The sequence below is a fragment of the Neofelis nebulosa genome, chromosome 12 (assembly GCF_028018385.1).
Source record: "Neofelis nebulosa isolate mNeoNeb1 chromosome 12, mNeoNeb1.pri, whole genome shotgun sequence".
In the NCBI taxonomy this organism is placed as follows: Eukaryota; Metazoa; Chordata; class Mammalia; order Carnivora; family Felidae; genus Neofelis; species Neofelis nebulosa.
The window spans coordinates 33,892,906-33,913,215 of record NC_080793.1 but is presented as its reverse complement, the minus strand read 5'-3'; the positions used below and the strand labels follow the sequence as shown (position 1 = coordinate 33,913,215).

The window sequence follows — 20,310 nt, the reverse complement described above, 5'->3', positions numbered from 1 at the left end:
ACCTTGGCGGGAGAAGACAACAGCTAACAGGTAGGTGAGAACGCGCCCTCTCCGCAAACCTACCTCGGAGAACCTCTGCACGTCTTGGGTCAGCGTGCCCACTCGCTTCCACTGGTAATGCTTTAGCAGCTTCAGGATGGCTGGATTCACCGCGTTATCCGATGGGACAGTCCGAAAGAAATAAGGGTATTTTTTCTTATCAGCTAGAACAGGCGTGGTCGCAGCAAAGGAAAGCTGGAAAACACAAAAGAGGCAACACCTTTACTGGTGGGTTTCACGGCTGTGAGCCAGCCCAGGATCTTTCCGAATGGCATAGAGCCCAGACCCTAAGCCTGATGTGGGGCACAAACACATGGGGCAAGACATTTTTTAAGCCCTTTTGTTGTGAAAGTAACACATTATAATTGAAGAGAAGGTTTCAAAAATGCAAAATAAGAAGGAAAAAAATGCACCAATAATTTATCCCTCATCAGCGAACCACCATTACCGTCATTTTTATCTCCTTCCAGTCCTTTTTCCATGCACAGTGATTTTTTAAAAAAGAGATTCTTGAGATCATTCTACATACACAATTGAACTCCTCCCCACTCCTTAACATTATCCTACAAGCATCGAAACCATCCTGTTTAAAAAACAAAACAAAACCTCCTTGCAAACATTTTAATGGCTGCATAATATTCCAGCATATGAACACATCATGATTTACTGAATACTCTCTAATTTGGGGGCATTTAGACCATTCGTAATTTGTCATTATTGTCATATTAGTCTACAAGCATCTTTGTGCAGAGCATCTTTTCTCCACATTTTAGGCTATTTCTATTGCATAGAGTCTGTGATATAAAATTTCCCAGATAAAAGATATGAGCTTTTAAAGATTTAATACTTATCCCCCGCCCCCCCATTGTATCAATTTACACACCCACTAGCCAGGTATAATTAGAGGGCCTAGTTCACCACAGTCATCGCAACAGAGAGAAATAAAACATTCCTCTATATAATCTTATAATGATCTATCACTAAAAAAAATGAATCATATTGCATTCATGGGTTATGCATAATGTTGAGACCATTTCCATGGGATCGTTAACCAGTAGTATGATCTATTTTAGGAGTGACTTTGTCATATCCTTTGCTTATTTTTGAGTGGTATTCTAATGCTTTTCTTACTGAATTTAATGAAGACTTTTTTTATATGTACAGCATCCAAACTCAGACTATTGCAGTGGCTACAAATATCCCAGTTTGTTTGCTTTTCATTGTGTGTGTGTGTGTGTGTGTGTGTGTGTGTGTGTTTTAACTTACACTCAGTAGTCAAATCTATCTTCCCCTTTATTATTCCTTCTCTTTCTTTTAAGTGCCAGTAAGTTGCTAAATTGGATTTTAATTATCTGTCCTCCAAGGCCCAGCTTAAATGTCACCTCCTCCATAGCATTTCCTCTGATCTCTGCTCTCCCTTTCCTCCTGGCTTCACCCACAGAAGGCACTTATCACACTTTTTGATCTTTGCTGTGTGAAGGTGGAAACATGGTTTCTTCTTGCTCGTCTAATTTGCATTTACCTTATTAGAGGCGAGGTTGAGTACCTTTTCCTATGCTCAAGAGCAATTTGCAGTTTGTTTCTGGAAACCATTCACATCCTTTACCTGTTTTCCAATTTGATTTCTAGTCTTTTTCTTATCAGTTGGCATAAGTGATCTTTTACATTAATGAAACTAGCCCTTTGCAACAGAAGTTGCTAATGTCCCCCTAGTTTGAACTTTTTCTTTTTATGTTTCTTACAGTGTCTTCTGACATAGAGACTTTTTTTAGAAAATGTGGTTGAATTTATCAATTTTTTCTCTTTAATGTCCTCAGGTTTTGTGTCATATTTAGAAAGGTCTTTCCCTCACCAAGATTATTAAATAATTCTTCCATGGTTTCTTTTAGTCTGTCGTTCACCACACCACACCACACCCTCATTCCCTCTGTTCCTCTCTTCCTTCCTACCAGCCTCCTTCCCTTCCTTCTTCTTCCTTCTTTCATCTCATGTAAATCCTTTGCCCAGAGAAGGCATAACCAAGGCAAGCTCACCTGCCACCACCTGCTTTCTCCCTGAGCCCTTGCCATCCTCGCAGCAGCTCTAGACCTAATCCATCCCAGAGTCAATTTCAGCATCCAGAGAAATAACATCCGGTGCCCTCAGGCCCCAGCTGAAGGTGCTTTTATTGTCTCTCCTGTTATCTGAGGAAGCACTCCTTCTCCCCTCCCTGCCAGACTTTTGCAGAGTGGTGCAGGGGAGACTTTGTCCTTTCCTGGTCTGGCTCAGAGGGTAGACAGCCACTACCTAGGACCCCTGCATCTCTTGCGTCCAGCCAGCAACCTCAACACATCCCGTCTGTTGGAGATGAATGTAAAATATCCCATCATCTGTCCCCTAGACCTAGAGGGTATGTGTAGGAATGAAATATCCCATCATCTGTCCCCTAGAGCTAGAGGGTATGTGTAGGGACATCAACCCAAGACTGGTAAAAGTCAAGTGTAGAATGACAGTTTAAAAAAGTTCTGGGTAGAATAAGAACAAATAGGGAGAACATACAGAGGGGAAGATCTCCACTGGACACACTGAGGAAGGCTTCCATTCAGAGTTGCCCAGCAATGGAAGAAATGAGATCCCTGTGTCGGGGATCTGGACTACGACCTAATGAGAATACAGAGGGGTTCCAAGGCGTCTGTGAGCTCCCCAAAAACTCTATGAAAAGGCTTGTGTGGTCATTTGTGCATTACTGACATGCACGTTTTTCCTCACGGAAAAGAGGATCCATGGCTGCTATCAGATTCACAGAGAGGATCCCACAACCCAAACAAGGGCAGCACCCCTGCCTGCTGGTGACATTTGGGTCCCAGGGTGAGCACCAGAAATAGATGTTCTCTATCATCTCCTCAAACACAGGGTCTGTGATTTTTCTCTCAACATTAAAACAACACTTCAAGCCTCCTACAGTCACCAGTGTAAGAAGGAGCTATCAGAAAAATCCGGGAGTAACTCTTTCAGGACCTGGGGTGGTATATGTGCCATCACCTCCCCCAAAATGCTTATCTAACACAATTTGGGAAATATTGGTTTTCTGATGTGATTTCTGAATCACACTCTGGTTGATACTTTATCACTATTGTCCCATCAATTCCAGGTCCACAATTAATTGTTGCTTGAACAACCTCGTATGTTTGCCCTGTAGGTAATTACAGTGGTTACTGTTCAGTGAATAAATGGCCCATTGTGTTTACAATGGGCTTGGAGTACAATAGATGCCCCCAGACTAAATCATGTTGGGTGCAAAATATTAACTGGCACTGGCATTTTCTGCCCCATTTGAGATAATGCACACTTTGATTGGATTGCTCTGCATCACCGTTCCTCTGGCTTTAGCCCCCTAAAACTTTCTTCTATGGGCAAAGTCTGCACATGCCTAGTAGCGCTGCTGAATTTCAGAATTGCAGGAACCTGAGAAGTCATCTAGCTCTGGGGTTCTCAATATATTTTTATTGTGTTATTGGAATTGTGTTATTGGCTGTACATTGGAATCGCTTAGGGGGATTTAAAAAAAAAATATGATGCCTTGGTCCCATGGCAAACCAGATGCATCAGAATCTCTGGACCTAGAGCCTAGGCATCAATATTATTAAAATTCTTCACAGGTGATTATGATGCCCAGGGAGGGTTGAGAACCATGAACATAGCTCAACATCCCTAGTGTTGAATAAGTAGGCTAAAACCTAAAAAATGGGGAGACGTTGACATATTCACCATAGCCAGGAAGAGGTAGGAGCAGGACTCCAATCCAGATCTACAGGACTCCAATACCAGCCCTCTTTCTCCCCTTGCATCTTATGTACTTGCTAGGCTAGGCCTTCCTTCCAGGCACAGTCACTCTTATGGCCCTAACTGGAATGCCAAACCTTTCTGGGCTCTCCTGCCTTATTTCTCACAGCCAAGTTCATTTCATTTCATTTCTTTCTTTCTTTTTTTTTTTTTTTAGTTTATTTATTTATTTTGAGGGGGGAAGGGCAGAGAGAGAGGGAGAGAGAGAGAGAATCCCAAACAGGCTCTGTGCCACCCAACTCGGGGCTCCATCTCATGAACCATGAGATCATGACTTGAGCTGAAACCGAGAGTCAGAGGCTTAACTGACTGAGCCACCCAGGCACCCCACAACCAAGTTCATTTCTAAACAGACTGTGATGATTGAGGCTCTGAGCTAATCCCTAACCAAGGATTTATTTTGGAGAGTACTTTTAAATTGATTTTATAGTTTTGTCCTCATTTATAGTTTTGTTGCATTGTTTTGAGAATCCGGCATATTTAGCGTCTGCTTTTGGAATTTATTGAGATTTTCTTTGTGGCCTATTCTACAATCAATTTTTCTAAAAGTTCCATGATGGCTGGAAAGAGAATGTAGTCTCAATTTGTAAGCTATAAAAGTCTTTGTCAGACTTCTTATGCATAACAGATATAATCAACAAAAGTATCTTATTATCACATGCTTTGTATTTCTGTTTACTCAATCTGTCAAAGATTAGAAGACTTACTACATTTTTTCTCTATCGTCTCTGACAATTTCCCTATGTATTTCAACAGTTTTTGCTTTATATACTTTGATTTTATGTTGTTCTCAGCATAAAAGTTTATTACAATTATATCTTTATTTTTCAGCAATGTATATCCTTGTCTAGTCCAAACACAGGCACTTAATCATCATTACATGAACTAAGAATTAAAACATTTGTCAAGGTAAAACAAACCTTTCTGTCACTTTATTACTTTTTGACTTATATCATATCATGCATAATATTAATATTGAAACCCTTACTTAATTTCTGCTTGCATTTGCCTGCCACAGATCTGATCCTCCTTTTATTTGCATTCTGTTAAGGTTATTTGAAAGTATATTTCTTGAAAAGAGCACATGGATTTAAAAACATATATGCTTATTGCTGTAATAAGTTCTTGACCTTGCATTTACCATCCTGTTGGCAGTCTTACTCTTTTTTTGTATGCTTCCTATTTGTTTCCTCATGTTCTCTTTGGTATTTAGACTACATGTCTACTCTTCTCCATTCTGGATATGTTAATCTTGCTTCTTGTCTCACCCTGCTGGAGTATCTTTTAATATTATGAAGAAGGGCAAGTAGTTGAAAACTTGCTGAGGATGACCCTCAGTTGCCTTGACACACACATGGTAGAATTTAGCTGGGTATAAAATTCTTGGGCTACACTTCTCCCCCTTGAAACTACAAAGTGATACAGATGAGAAATCTGGGGCTAGTTTGACTCTTGTTCCTTTGTAGCCATCTGGTATCCTCTGCCTGGATCCCTGAAGAATGTTTGTTCTTTATTCCTAGAATTCAAAATATTTGCCAAGATTGATCTTGGTGTGGGCACTCTTGATTTTATCTGAAACACAGGGAATCCTTCAATCTATACACTCAGGTCTTTCAACTCAGAAAAAAACAATCTACATATACTCTAAATGTAGTTTATACAATAAGTATATCATCTCCTGGTCCTTGTCTTCTGTATCTCACAAGAGCATCTTATTGCTTTCCTACGATCTTTCCTTGCTAATCTTTCTGGGATATGGTGGCACAACATTATTATTTGACTCTGCAGACCTTTGACTACAATGTGGTACATAAACAATTCAGCCATTCAGCTTCTTTGTTCTACAAGTTTGTTGATATGCTTTTCAACAGCCTCACTTTTAAGCTTTACTGTCTCTAATATATTTTTATTTTGTTACTGAGAGTTTCCATTTTCCAAGAATTTTGTATGATCACACCCCGACATCTTATCTCAGGCTAATTCATGGAGACCATGTTTTTTCTGCATATGATTGAGGATGCCAAGTATGTTTTGGAAGTTTTCTTCTTTATCCTACAATAGAACATTTTCAGAGATGGACTCTTCCTCTGCTTTTTCTGGGTATTATGCAACTTTGATTATTTCTGCAATATTTTTTCAAAGGCTGGATGTTAGGTGTTTCTAGTGTCTCATTGTCAAAAGCAAGGCAGGTCTTTTCAGACATGGCTTATCAAATAACATAATATGTGGATTGCCCTTGGGCCTGTTTTCTGTCTTTTTACATTATAATTGAATATTTTACCCAGAAAACTGAAAAAGAAGTATTCGAGCACAGTCTTAGGTGTCCAAGAGGCTCTCACTTTTTGCTGTTCTACATTAATGAGGTGACAGCTTTGCCCTCAGTGCCTAATTTTCAGATACTCTGGATCAACACAGTACATTAAATTTCCATCATGCACAGTTGCCAGGGTTTTTCTGTCTTGCCCATAAAACTGTACTTGGGAGGTTTCTGCTTCCCAGTATGCAGTGCATTCCTAATGCCCTCCTGTCTTCTCCTTATCCAGCTTTTCCTAGCAATTTATAGCTTTGTTTGAATTTACAAAGATAGATAAAAATGAAGAGAAGAAAGCATCTTGGTTGCTTCAAAGATCAGCAACTGTGAGTAGAGGTGTAGCTGTCCAATTTTCTGACTGGCAAAGCCCTGGGTCTCTAACACAGATTGTGGGAGAGAGAGGGAAAAGTCCATTATTTTTCAGAACAACTGTTATTTTACGAGGTAGTGTCCGGAGTGCTGGGAGGCAAAGCTTAGTGGGATTTTATTAATCTAGCTCCATCTATTTTAGAATCATCGAGGCTGCCAAACATCTAGGATGTCAGTTAGTCTTAGAGCCCCTTGGTTCTTTGAGGTAGGAATCACCATCCATCTTACAGCCGGAGAAACCAAGGAAAGAGAAAGGTGATACAGTTGTGCAAGGTCAATACAGGAACTGTGAAGCTGGTCTTTTAAGTTCACATCTGGTTCTCTTTCTTCAACCGGCTCTTAACTTCCAGTTCTAGGTGAGATGAGGCAATGATCCAAACCTGAAGGCTTGCTCCTTCTTCTGAGACCCAGTAGCACAGGGGGCAAGGTTTCCAGTCTCTCACACATAGAAAGTTTCTGTTCTGGGGGCACACCTTACCCAGCAGAGTAGGAAGGGGAGAGAGTCCTCAGCATCTCTCTCCTGGCACGCAGTATTTTGCGAGTTTAGGGTGTGCACATTGAACCACAAGTCACTTCAACATTAAGCTGAGGCCACTACAAGGCCACTTTAGGGACCTGGGAAAACCAGGCTCAACCCTGTCTCTAGGACTATGAGAACAAGGGCATCATTTCTCCTAGGTGTCTGTTTTCCTCACCTCTGAAAATGATGGACAAAGGATTTCAAAGGTTCCTTGCGACCACACAATTCTGCTTTTCTCCCCAAGAATTTCCTCCAATTGAGGAAAATGATGAAAAAGTTTGTTCACTTCATGTGGGTATGCATTTCATTTGATCTGATTTATTCAGATAATTGCCTTTGCGTCTCACTTCTCTGCAGATGTAAGCCCAGATGAAAAATGTAAACATACCTCCCAACTTCAGGATCTTTATTAAATTCCGAGCCACTGATGGATTCTTGCCTAAATGCAATTCATTCTTTCCCTGGTTTGGGGTCTCTGACTTTAACTTTCCTGCAGAGATTCGGCACTTTTCAGGTGGAGAGTACATCTAAGAGCGGCCCTCCTTGCTAAATCCTAGGTGAGAAACTGGGGCCAGAAGCAAGGGGGGCAGAATAGGATGGAGGCTTGCTCTTTTCTCTGCTTGGTTTAATCTCTTTCCATGGGTTTGTTGACTGTTTCTGTAATTAAATGAGGGAAGTATTTGTCATCTCGGGTCCCTTTCAGCTGAGATGAATGGAATGCAACTTTCTCAGGAAGCTTCTGACAAAACCCTGTTTGTGGCCAGTGCCAGGATGTATACAAAGGCACTGGGCTGGGTGCGTTGGGAACTCCGGCCTGCTTTAGGTCTGCGCCAGGTCGCCGCTGCACCCCAAGCCCTGGCGAAAGACTGGACACAAAGTGCCTCTCCACAGATGCCCGTGAGATTAATGTGATGCGGAGCGGTTGCAAAGCATTTCCCAAGTTAACGAGGGGAAAGGAATGCCTGGCATCGGGGTGGGTTCGTGAAGCCCCAGTCCCCCAGAAGGCTTGCTGGGGTGTCGTGCGGAGACCTGCCCTAAGGTTGGAGGCCTCTTTAGGCAGACATCCAGGGCCGGAACCACTTGGGGAACAATCATCTCTCCTTTTGTTGATGAGTGCTAGTTTCTAATCACTCAGAGGTGCACAGCAGCCTGGCTCTCACCACTCACTTCCATGCCATATTCTTGGCGGGGAGGGGCTCAAAACAATTCGTGAGGGAGGTAGAGGAGGCATCATTGTCTTCGTTCTTCATGGAGCAACTGAGGCTCAGGGAGGTACAGTGACATGCCTAAGACCACATAAGGGGCAAAGCTGGGATTCCAGCTCAGGTATTTTGACTCCTTGAAGTTGTATGATGAGCACCTGCTATGGGGCAAACATCACAATCAGGGCTCAGCATTCACTGTCTCATTTAATGGGCAAAATAATACAATGAGGGAGACACTATTGTGATCTGCATTTTTCAGATGAGGAGACTGAGGCTCAGAGAGGTTAAGTCACTGGCGCTTGGTCACCCAGCAAGCAACAGGCAGAGCAGGGAGACTGACGAGTCTTTGCTCATTCCGCAGACTGCTATGCTTCTATAATTAACAATTTCCAAAACACATTTACTTCTTTAGTTTAATTTTCATCTTCACAAAACCCCACCATATTGGTAGAGTAGACAGTATTACTCTCGTTTTATAAATAAGGAAACCGGACCTCAGAGAGGTTGAGTGAGTGGCTTGAATTCACACGTTAGCAAGTGGCAAGGCTAAGGCTTGAACTTGGGACTTTCCTTTTTGGCAGCTCTCTCTTCCAATATTCAAGGCTGCTTCCTAGGGAGGCACCCGGTACAAGGGGAGAAAACAACTAGGGCAATTTAAAAGAAAGGAGAAGAAACAATAAGATTTGCTTAAAAGAAACAACAATAATACCGAATCACTGGCTTATAATGCTTTTGATTTCCCTAAGGTGGCCCAATTCAATTATGTGAAACAGAACTCATACATATATTTGACTTTTTATTTAACAGAAAATTCTTCATATTTTTCTTTTTAAACTTTTATCATGAAATATAAACTACATATAACTGTATAAGTGTATGAAATATACATGTTCGGCTTAAGGAGTAATAACAAAACCAATATCCAACTGCCCATCACCCAGTTTAAGAAATAGCTTTTATTTATTTGTAAATATTAAATTACAAAGTAATTTACTTTTTCGCTTTTGTTATGGGGTCCAGTAATTTTTACTCCTTCATTCCCCACCTCAGCATTTCTAGCATTATTTGATGCAAAGAAGATAGGAAAACAAATATTACTTCCTCAAATCCTTCTTTCTTTCTTTCTTTCTTTTTTTTTAACGTTTATTTATTTTTGAGACAGAGAGAGACAGAGCATGAACGGGGGAGGGGCAGAGAGAGAGGGAGACACAGAATCTGAAACAGGCTCCAGGCTCTGAGCTGTCAGCCCAGAGCCTGATGCGGGGCTCGAACTCACTGACCGTGAGATCATGACCTGAGCTGAAGTCTGACGCTTAACCGACTGAGCCACCCAGGCGCCCCACTTTCTTTCTTTTTTAAGTCAGACGTGGGAGTAAAACAGAGAAAAGGCAAAATCAAGCCAGTTCTGAGAAAGTAGTATGGTCCATAAGGGTAGGAATTCAGGGTTTCAGTTTCGATGGGTCGGGTCCAAGCTCCAGGTCTGCTACTCACTGTTCAATTTTGGGAGCACTCCTTCACCTTGTGGGATCTGTCTCCTTCTCTGTAATCCAGGGTGACATACCCCATCCCACTCCCGTCTCAGGATCAGAGTAGTATAGGCACCCAGTGAATGATGGCTAATGTCAGGTCACAACTTCCAGACTTAGACATTACGAGGGTTACATGCTGTGTCTTAGCCTTATGAAAGGCCTTTTAACTTACAAAGCTTCTCCCTCAGTGATACCTCAACCCCGAGGAAGGCAGCAGGGAGAGGGGTATACCCATTTGACAGATGAGATGCCTCGGTGAATAAATGGGTTCACTCGCCATGATGTGGCTGCTACCAGACAGAGACATAATTCTAAATCAGGCCTTCTAAATCCTAATCTAGTGAATGTAAAATGGCTTGTTAATTTAAAAAAATAATAATGATTATATTGCTTGTCTAATTGTGTACAATTAGAATGTATGTCTTTAATTTTCTCTTAAACTTCTGGTAAAATGTTCCATTTTCCCTTTGCAGCTGTACAGGTGACAAATGTAGGAAATTAGCAAATTACATTAGAATCCTCTTCGGCTTCCTCAGCTCCTTTGCACTTTGCTTTCAGTTGATGTCTTTATGGGTAAGAAGTGCTCTCGTGTGATCACAGCTGTGAAGCCAACTGCCTTTTAATTACCACACTGCAAAAATCATGTCTCCTCATGTCAATTTAGCACCTCTAATTAGTCGATAGGTTGACATCATATCTATAGGGGGAGAAAGGTGTGCTGGGGCCCACCTCAATGCTTGCAGTGAAAGAGCATGCAGTATTTCTGTCTGCTGGATCCTCCCATCTCTTCAGGGCCAGCTCCTAATCATCTGTCCAGGCCTACTCATAGCCACCTCCTCCAGGGAGCCTTCCCTGTTATCCCTCAGTTCTCCCAGCACTGGTTTTTCCTCTTGCTGTGGGAAGGCTGGATCTCAGGGACATCAGGCCTCCAAAAGAAGGGGTCATCTTTGGTTCAGTTTGCCCTTGTAAGCCAATGCCTCCTCCCATAACCAAGGAAGGGAGTGGCAGAATTCTGGACTCCAGACCTCTGAGATTCGCTTCATGGTCAGTCCGGGGAAAATTAATTAAGTTGAATCAAGATAAAATATTCAAAGGTGCTTTCCAAGAATGTGGAGTCTTCCTCGAAAGGGTAGAGGAAGTCATTCTGGACCAGCGGGGCTGGAGCTGGGACACAGGAAATGAGCACAGACACATGGCCATGGGACATAAAGACCCAGCTTCTCCATATACCAGCTGCAAGTCTACCAGCAACGTTAGGTCTCAGTTTTCTTACCTGTGAAATGGAGAGACTAAGTCCTATCCTGACTAACTCTCCAAAGGCTTGTAAAAAATAAATGAAACTTGGATATGAAAATGTTTTATAGGAAATAAATCCCTGTGCTGATGGAAGGCAAGGGTTACAAAACCTACCTGGTCTGGTCACCCTTCACCTTTTCTACTGTTTCAGCCTCCTTTCTCTCCCTCTCACACCAGCCCTCTACTTCCCAAATCATATCAGGCCTCTTTCACTCCCCTATGAAAAAGCTTTCCCACATACACACACAGATGCTTCCAGGCTAGGCCAGCTGGACCTCCTCCACCCTACCCCCATCAGACCTTATCACACTATATTGTAAGTACATCCTTACTTCCCCAATGCTACTGGAAGATAATAGCCACTCAAGTTGTTGGATAAGAAGCATTCAAATATTTGCTGAATAAATGAATGTATGAATGAAGGCAAAGGGAGCAAGCTTCGTGTGTGGGGTCCCAGAGAGAAGATGAGGATCAATAGATGACTGTTTCGGGGAGGCTGATATGGATCAATATTTAAGAAGAAACATTTAATAATGAGATATTCAAGAATGAATCGAAATCTTGCAAAGTACTGAGTTCTCCATCGCTGGAGGTATTCAAGGAGATGCTCAAGAATCACATATCTATCAAGGTCATGGAGGTGATTCCCAAACCAGCAGGGGGATTGCACGGGTCAGTGTTGTGGCCTATGTATACTGCTGGTGGGAGACCCAACGATTTTGGTTGAGTCCCAGATTAATATTTTATATCTCACTAAGTATGTTTTCTCTTTTTTACTTTTACACCAACTTCTTAGAAAGTGATACTGATTTTCCCATTCGTGGTCTGTAAATAAAAAGACGAGTGTATTTAAGGGAAAATACGAAATAAGCTAACAATCCAAGTGGTATACCCAAGGGTCTATGAGATCGGGGAAACACTGGATTGTAGGTTCATTAAGGAGTCCTACAAAAATATATAGTCCTCAGAAATTAAAATCTCCTCCTCAAATCTCCACACCACTTTCCATTACATTAAGTCATAATATGAATTTAAACAATACAGAATGAGTTAGACTCTTATTTGGGCACTGGAGAATATGCACTACCAGAAGTACCACAGGGAGGGTAGATAGATGTCTCGACTGAAAGAAATTAATTACATTTAAAAGAGAGAATTAACTGTACAAGTAGAAATGGCCTAAGTAAGAGGGCTGCCATATTTGGCAATACTGGGGACACACTTGTACTAAAGCTTATTCTTTTTTTGTCTGAAATTTAAATTTAACTGGGCACCTGTATTCTTTCTGGTAATCCTACGTAACCATCCAAGCCAGAGACGGTAAATAGGCGGGACCCTATGTGACATCATGAGCTGGCTGACAGTGGCTGCAAAAGAAGTGGGTCAAGTCAGTGAAGAGTGTGCAGTGATCAATTAGTCATGCCTGCAGTTAGCACAGGACCGGGAAGTAATGGCACCAACGGTATTCATTTATCTGCCATCCTGAACTTGTCTAACTCCTCATTTTACACACCGAGGACCAGAGAAGACAAGGGACTTGCCCCGTTCACAGCCCGAGCCCATGGCTGGGCTGGGCTAAACTCATTTGCCGCTCCATGCTGCCTGCTCAGAATCAAAACAGAATGCCACCAACGCCATGATTATGTAATTTCAGACTGTCCTCAGCAAACATGACCACCCACATCATCGGCCAGAACGCACACAGCCAGTCAAAGCCTCCACCTGATCCGATTTATCATCATGACTGCATTTGAATGCTCTAGAAGAACACAAAAGATGTGAAACAAAATCCATTTACACCGAGACAGCTCTGTTGAAGGTGATGTCACTATGACAGAAAGCGCTCAGGGGTCTGAACCGCTGTGCTCTTTATGGACTATCTCTTGGTAGTAGAATTTTACATTTGGCTCCTGGTAGAATATGCAAACAAGTGTGCTTTATAACAAAGCAGATATTTCACGTGCTGTTTACTGAAGTAGGTGGAACTGAACTAAATTTGGGCTTTCTTCTCCACCTTTCCGTTGGTCCCTTCCTCTTTCTGGGCCTGGGGTTCCTCGCTGTTAAAATAAGGAGATGACGCTGGCTGGCTTTTTATTTCAGCTCCACCATTTCACGAGCCTGCAGTTCTGTGTTTAATTGACAAACCAAGGAGGGATTCTTTCTTTAGGCGACAGAATGAAAACTGCAGCACTCCAAGACTTCGTCAGAGGGGTTTCAAACCAGCCTCTCTCAAGGCAGTTATTCAGTCTAATCGTCTTAAGTCTCCATTTGGATATTAGCCTTTTACTTTCTGCTCCTTCTTAATCAAGTTCATTCATTCGTTTTCTCATTCATTCAGCAAATACTTATTTTCTAGAAAAATTACAGATGCATTCTCTTGGCCCACAAATCCCACTTCTAGAAATTCATTCCCCAATTGTAGCTGTAAAAAATCAGGAATGTCTTTATATACTGATAAAACAGTGAGCTCTGGGAAAATTAAGGGGAAAAAAGTAAGGTGCAGAATAGCATATCTAGTACGCTCCCTTTGGCGTAAGAAAGAGGAAGAGGAGGGTCGCCTGGGTCACTCAGTTGGCTGAACATCTGACTTTGGCTCAGGTCACGATTTCCCAGTTCGTGAGTTCAAGCCCCGCGTCGGGCTCTGTGTCGACAGCTCAGAGCCTGGAGCCCGCTTTGGATTCTGTGTCCCACTCTTTCTCTGCCCTTCCCCTGCTTGACTCTGTCTCTGTCTTTGTCTCTCTCTCTCTCTCTCTCAAAAATAAATAATAAACATTAAAAAATTTTTTTAAAGAGGAAGAGGAATGAAAACACACACGTATATTTGGAATGAGAAACACTAAATAAAAAACTAATAAAAATGGCTATCTACAGGAATGGCAGGGACCAGAACAGAGGGAAGCTGTATTGGGTCCAGAAATTCTCTATTTGTTGCATATTATTTTTAATTTATTTAATGTTTATTTATTTTTGAGAGAGAGAGAGAGAGAGAGAGGCAGATTGTGAGTAGGGAAGGGGCAGAGACAGACGGATACACAGAACTTGAAGTGGGCTCCAGGCTCTGAGCTGTCGGCACAGAGCCCAACACGGGGCTCAAACTCATGGATCTCGAGATCATGACCTGAGCCGAAGTCGGATGCTTAACTGACTGAGCCACCCAGGCGTCCCTTGCATATTTTTGACTATACAATCATCTAAAAGTTATATATGTTTTAAAAAGAAATCAACAAAAAGAAAAAAAATAAATCCCTAAGGCCTGAAAACAAAGGTACTTAAGAGTATAAGAGTTGCTAATACAATCACACAAGGAAAAATCTGTAAAGAAACTTCTAGACGCATCTTCACTGTCCAACTAGGAGAAATATAATCTACCCCCCCAAGGTACCCCCACACACATTCCCAACTTTTCATTATTAAAATATTCAGACCTACAAAAAGGTTGAAAGAACATACAGTGAACCCCATATACCCTTCACCATTTGGCATTTTCCACATCTGCTTTCCTCTCTATATACACATACACATGCATATGTACATACACACACACACATATACACACGTATACACACACACACACACGTTTTTGGTTTTGATGCGTCTGAAATCAACGTATAAGCACTTTGACACTTGACTCCTATCAGTCCAGAATTCACCACCTGAGAACATTCCCCAGCAGCATTACTGGGTCATTATCGCACTTGCGAGAATAAAGGGCAATTCAGTACCATCCCATGGTCAGTCCACACTGATTCTTCAATTTCCCCCAAATGCCCTTTACGTTGCTAAAAATCAGGATCCAATCAGCATTCGTGCCTCTCATTTGGCTGCGATATTTGTATCATCTCTCTTCATCTGAGAACATTCCCCTGCCTTTCTGTTGTTGTCCTTATTGTTTTCCACAACATTAAATTTTCTGAAGAATCCAGGCCAGGTGACTTGTAAAATGTCCTATATTTGTGTGATTATCTCCTTGTAGCCATATTAAAGTTTAAACACTTTTTTTTAACGTTTATTTATTTATCTTGAGAGAGAAAAAGTGTGTGAAAGCAAGTGGTGGAGGGGCAGAGAGAGATGGAGAGACAGAGAATCCCAAGCAGGCCCCACGCTGTCAGTGCAGAGCCTGATGCGGGGCTGTAACCCATGAACTGTGAGATCATGACCTGAAGTGAAATCAAGAGTCAGATGCTTCCGATTTCTGCTCAGGTCATGATCTCGTGGTTCATGAGTTCGAGCCCTGCGTCGAGATCTGTGCTGACAGCTCAGAGTGTGGAGCCTGCTTCAGATTCTGTGTCTCCCTCCTCTCTGTTCCTCCCCTGCTCGTGCTCTGTCTGTCTCTCTCTCTCTCTCTCTCTCTCAAAAATAAATAAACATTAAAAAAAATAAAAATAAAAAAGGCAGACACTTAGCCGACTGAGCCACCCAGATGCCCCTTAAATGCTTTTGATTAAAACATCTTAAGAATTATATTTTCTAGTTCAGTCCCCTGGAAAAAACCTAGAAGCAGTGAAGCCCAGTAGCAATGAGCAGAGCTAGCATCCAGATCATGGTTCCTAAATATGATTCTCCAGCAGGAAGAATCAGGAATGCTTAGAGAAAGGGCTGATTCCAAATCTAAAGCAGGTAAATATTAAGTGTCCAAACTAATGGAGGAGGAGGCAGGAAGGGAGAGAAGGAGGAGGGGGGCAGAGGGGAGGGAGGGGAAGAAAGCCTCAAAAAAGGGAATGCTCTTCTGCAGAGGAGAATGCCAGCATTAGTGTAGAAGGGGGGGGGTGGGTGGGAGTTAAATCAGGAAAGGACCATTCTGCAGCCCCAATATAACAGTGGCTCCCCAAGGACCATCATCAGGTAAGATTGTGGGCCTCCAAGACTTGCCCCACATCTTACCTAATAATTACTAAGGGGAGAAGATATCTTTACAACAAATCTAGCAGATGCTATCTTAACCAAGTGATCAAATTTAGTGTCATCAAGAATAGTCCAGAGGTGGACCTCTTGACTGAAAGCACTGGGAAGAACATGTTTGGATTCTTGCCAAAATTGTTTAACCTGAATCAAGCTGCGAAAAAACGATCAAATAAATCCAGATTTGGGATTTGGGGAACATTTTATAAAACAACTAGCTTGGGCCTTTTAGGAAGGTCAACGTCCTGAAAGCAACAACAACAACAATAAAAATAAGTAGGAGATTAGAAAGTAGCAAATTCAAGGGGGCTAAGTACATGACAGGGTTTACACAGCATGCTATCCCCAAATAAATGGCAATAAGGACATTCTGGGGATAATTGGGGAAATTTGAACATGGGCCACATATAGGTAATATCATATTGCTATTAATTTTTAGGTGTGATAATTATACTATGATGATGTAAGAGAATACAATTGTTCTTAGGAGAAGAAGAGCCTCGTACTGACGTATTTAGTGGTGAAGTGTCATTATGTCTGCAAACTATTGTCAAGGCCTTCAACAAAAAAATGGGTGTAGGGGTGAGATGGACAGGGGAAGGAGGGGGAGAGGAAGACCAACACGGCAACACACAAACAACTCGTGTACCTACGCAAAGGATATGACGTTCATTGCGTGTTCTCTTAATTTTTGCAGGCTTTGAAAATTTTCCAAAAAAACTGGACGAAAATGTGGAGGAAAGGTAGAAACACAAGTAGAGCCGCCAAAACACTGACTGCATTAAAAAATAATGTCTGCAACTGATTGGAATACAGTCCATTTAATATATATTTTAAAGATCCATGAATTCATAATGCTACTTGCACAAAAAGGAGAGACTGAGAAAGAGAGAACCCCCACACCAAACAAAAACAAAAGATTCCTGGAGGTTCTCCTAGCTTCCAGGCCATATGCTGGGTTCTGGGGTTCCAACTAGTGACAAGGGAGGTATGGCCCCACCCCTCCCCACCCGCACTGCCCCCCGATGACTGAGGGGACTGACAACCACCAGGCAAGCTCCACACTGAACAGGAAACTGAACCTTGCACGACAGTGCAGTGTGGGGAGAGGCAGTTGTTACGGATGTGTCTACTGGAGGCAGGGATCTGGGTGGAAAGCCTCCTCAGAGAAGAAAAGAGAAGAAGTCTCAACCTGAGAACTGAGGAAAGATCCCTTCTTGCTCGTGGGGGCTGCTGGGGTGGGCCAGAGCTGCTTTGCTGCGCCGAGGGTCCACGTCCCCACTATTCCAGCAACAGGCCTGGAGTCTCAGAAGACACCCAGGATGAGAGGGGGGGCCATTCCCACAAAGCCACCATGCCATCTCACAAGTAACGAGGACAGTGCTAGATCACAGCTTGTGTGGGAATCTGGGGCCAATCTGAGAAAACCATGCTTCTGTCCGCATCTGGGCATAACATCTAAATAATTGTCTAACCCAGGATCCTTTGTCTCAGGTTGAGTGCTTCCCACTTTATAAGGCTTCAGCTCTGTATCATGGAAATAATAAATTATTTAATTTCCTTGGTACACAGAACCAAAGCAAAAGTCTTCTGTATAATTCAACGCTAATGTAGGCTAGGCTCTATTAAAAAACAAAACAAAACAAAACAAAACCAATGCATTCATTATAAAACCACCCAGAATAGAGCTCCTAAGTACTATCTGCTTGAAATACTTAGCACAGTTACTGATTTTCACCAACAACCAGTCATCTCCTTTTTGAGTTCAAAGGAACCATTTATTTTTTTACACAACAAGTGAGGAACAGGTTTAAAAGTGGTGTGTGTGTGTAGGGGCACCTGAGTGGCTCAGTCAGTTAAGAGTCGGACTTCGGCTCAGGTCACGATCTCACAGTTCGTGGGTTCAAGCCCTGAGTCGGGCTCTGTGCTGACAGCTCAGAGCCTGGAGCCTGCTTCGGATTCTGTGTCTCCCTCTCTCTCTCTCGTCTCTCACTCTCTCAAGAATAAACAAACATTAAAAAAAAAACAAACAAAAAACAGTCGTGTGTGTGTATGTGTGTGTGTGTGTGTGTGTGTGTGCACAAGCACACGTGTGAGCGATTTACAGGGAGAACACAGGCTAGCACTGAGGGGCTCAAGCCAGCCTGGGTGGTCATCTGCAGACAGGCAGGAAGCTCATCACCGGGGAAGGCTGGGAGGGATCCCAGGGGCCTGGAGGGAGCCTCTGGACACCCCACTCCCACACCCTGAGGCCTCAGCAGGAAGAGGGGAAAGTCTCTTTGACCTTAGCATCTTGTTTTCGTCATTCTGAAAACAGCCTAGCTAGGAAGCTTCCTCCCCTGCTCTTCCTTCCCCACAGTGTTGCCCGAGGGTTAAATGCGATTCGCTGACAGGCATTATATCTCGTGGTTGCCAGCATAGACGCTGGAGCCACTTAGTCCGGGCAATTTCTTTGCAAGACACTCAACCTTTCTGTGCCTCAGTTTCTTCACCTGTGAGATGAGGAGAATAATAGCGTCATAGGGTTGGTGGGTTGGTGTGTGGAGTAAATGCACTAATCTATGCGCAGGGTTAGAACCGTGCCTGGCCCATAGCAAAGGCCAGAGAATGTAGGCCAGGAGTATTATAAATTGGTTTGTAATAGGCCATCTGGGTGTGCCCATTCTTGATTTAGGACTACCTACTCCGTGCCAGGTCTTGTGTGAGGCCCTTGAGGTGCAGCCATGACTCAGACAGGCAAGGACTGTCTTGGGGGAGTTCACAGTGGGTAACACTGAGACCTCATCAGAGAATTGTAAGCTACTGAAGAAAGGGCAAAGATGAAATGAATGAAGAAAACACAAAGCTGGGGAGCAGGGTTGGCGGAGACTAGGGAGGCTTCCTGGAGGGGGTAACGCTTAAACTAAATCTCAGGAAATACACAGGGCTCAGCCAGGGGAGGAGAGAACCAGAAAGGCACCTAACAGTGGGAACAGCATGGGCAAAGGCCTCAGAGCTGCAGAGAGCTGGCTCTATCCCCAAGAAGGAGGGGAATGGGTGACAGGGGGACCTACCAGCAACGCTGGCCCTGCACCTTGGCCTCTGCTCATGGTGTGGCCTGACACAGGCTGCTTGAGCTCTCTGGGCCTACCTCCTTCACCTGTAGAATGGGTTCTCTACCTGGAACACTCTGGTGGAGAATGCATGTCTGAGTGGCTTAGGAATGGAGGGAGAACCAGGCCCAACCCAGGAACCACTACAAGAGGGAGTCACATGCAGGAAACAAGAGGGAAAACAACAGATTTAAGGCACATGGTGATAGCTTTGAGCTACAGGATTACAGGGAATAATGACATGACTTAATCATCTGGCCCCACCCTTTCCCTTTGCAGCAGGAGGCCCAGAGAACACAGTGGATGCATAGAGGCCACACAGCTAGTCCCAGAGAGCTGACCCCATGTCCCAGGGCCCTACCTCTTCCTGGAAGGTAGACCAGAAGGCCACCTTAGTCTTGGGAAGGAAGAAGAATACAAGGCACAGTGCCTGGAACTCTGAGGGTCTTATCTAATCTCACAACCAGTCCAGGTTCTGCCACCCCACTGCATGTCAGAGATGAGGCACTGAGACTGGGAGAGGCTAAGTGACCTGCCCAGAGTCACAACTAGTAAGTGCCAGGGCCTGGGTGTGAGCCCCAGCCCATGTGACTCCAAGCCCAAGAAATGTACCAGGTATTGTCATTATTACAAGTTGACTGAGCACATTAGCCCCTCTGGGCCTCTGTTTCCTCATCTGTACAAATGGGCACAAGACCACCTTATCAAACAGGATAAACACAGAGCAGTCAGGGCCGTGCCTGACACCAACCCCGTGCTCTTGTCCTAGAGCACCTGCCCAGCAGCCGCACAGCGTCCCAGGGCCCACGCAAGTGTCACTACAGTCCTTGGAGGAAAGCAGAACGGTTATGGATGAGCATGTTCAGGCTCCACTGAGGGCAAGTGGTTTGTGTAAGGCCGCCCGGCTGGGAGACGGCAGGGCCAGGATGGGAAACCAGGTATCATGCAAACCCAGTGTCCTTCCCACTGCTCCTTACTGGGAGCCACAGGTCCCCCATGTGTGCTCCTGGCCACTAGGGGGTCAAGGGCCTTGCGAGCTGAAAGGACTCCCAGGCTGGCGTGTCAGACCGAGGCTCAAGCAAGACATGCTCCCTCTGCACCATAGTTTGACAAGAGTCCTTGTGGTCCATGATGCTGAGATGCAGGGAAGTCCAAAGGTGGTGACACCTGACATTCTGCAAGTAGGTTCAGGGGCTGAATACGTATTTCCCTTAAGTCCCTTCCAGGG

The 20,310-nt window shown here is 43.6% G+C and overlaps 1 protein-coding gene across 1 annotated transcript in view; it reads right to left on the bottom strand.

Annotated features, from left to right (window-relative positions):
- Positions 1 to 20,310, bottom strand: part of GABBR2 (gamma-aminobutyric acid type B receptor subunit 2) — a 351,377-nt gene that overhangs the window by 210,136 nt on the left and 120,931 nt on the right. The window contains exon 3 of the mRNA XM_058694795.1: positions 64 to 234. Within this exon, the coding sequence (XP_058550778.1) occupies positions 64 to 234 (171 nt within the window). The remainder of the gene's footprint in view (positions 1 to 63; positions 235 to 20,310) is intronic.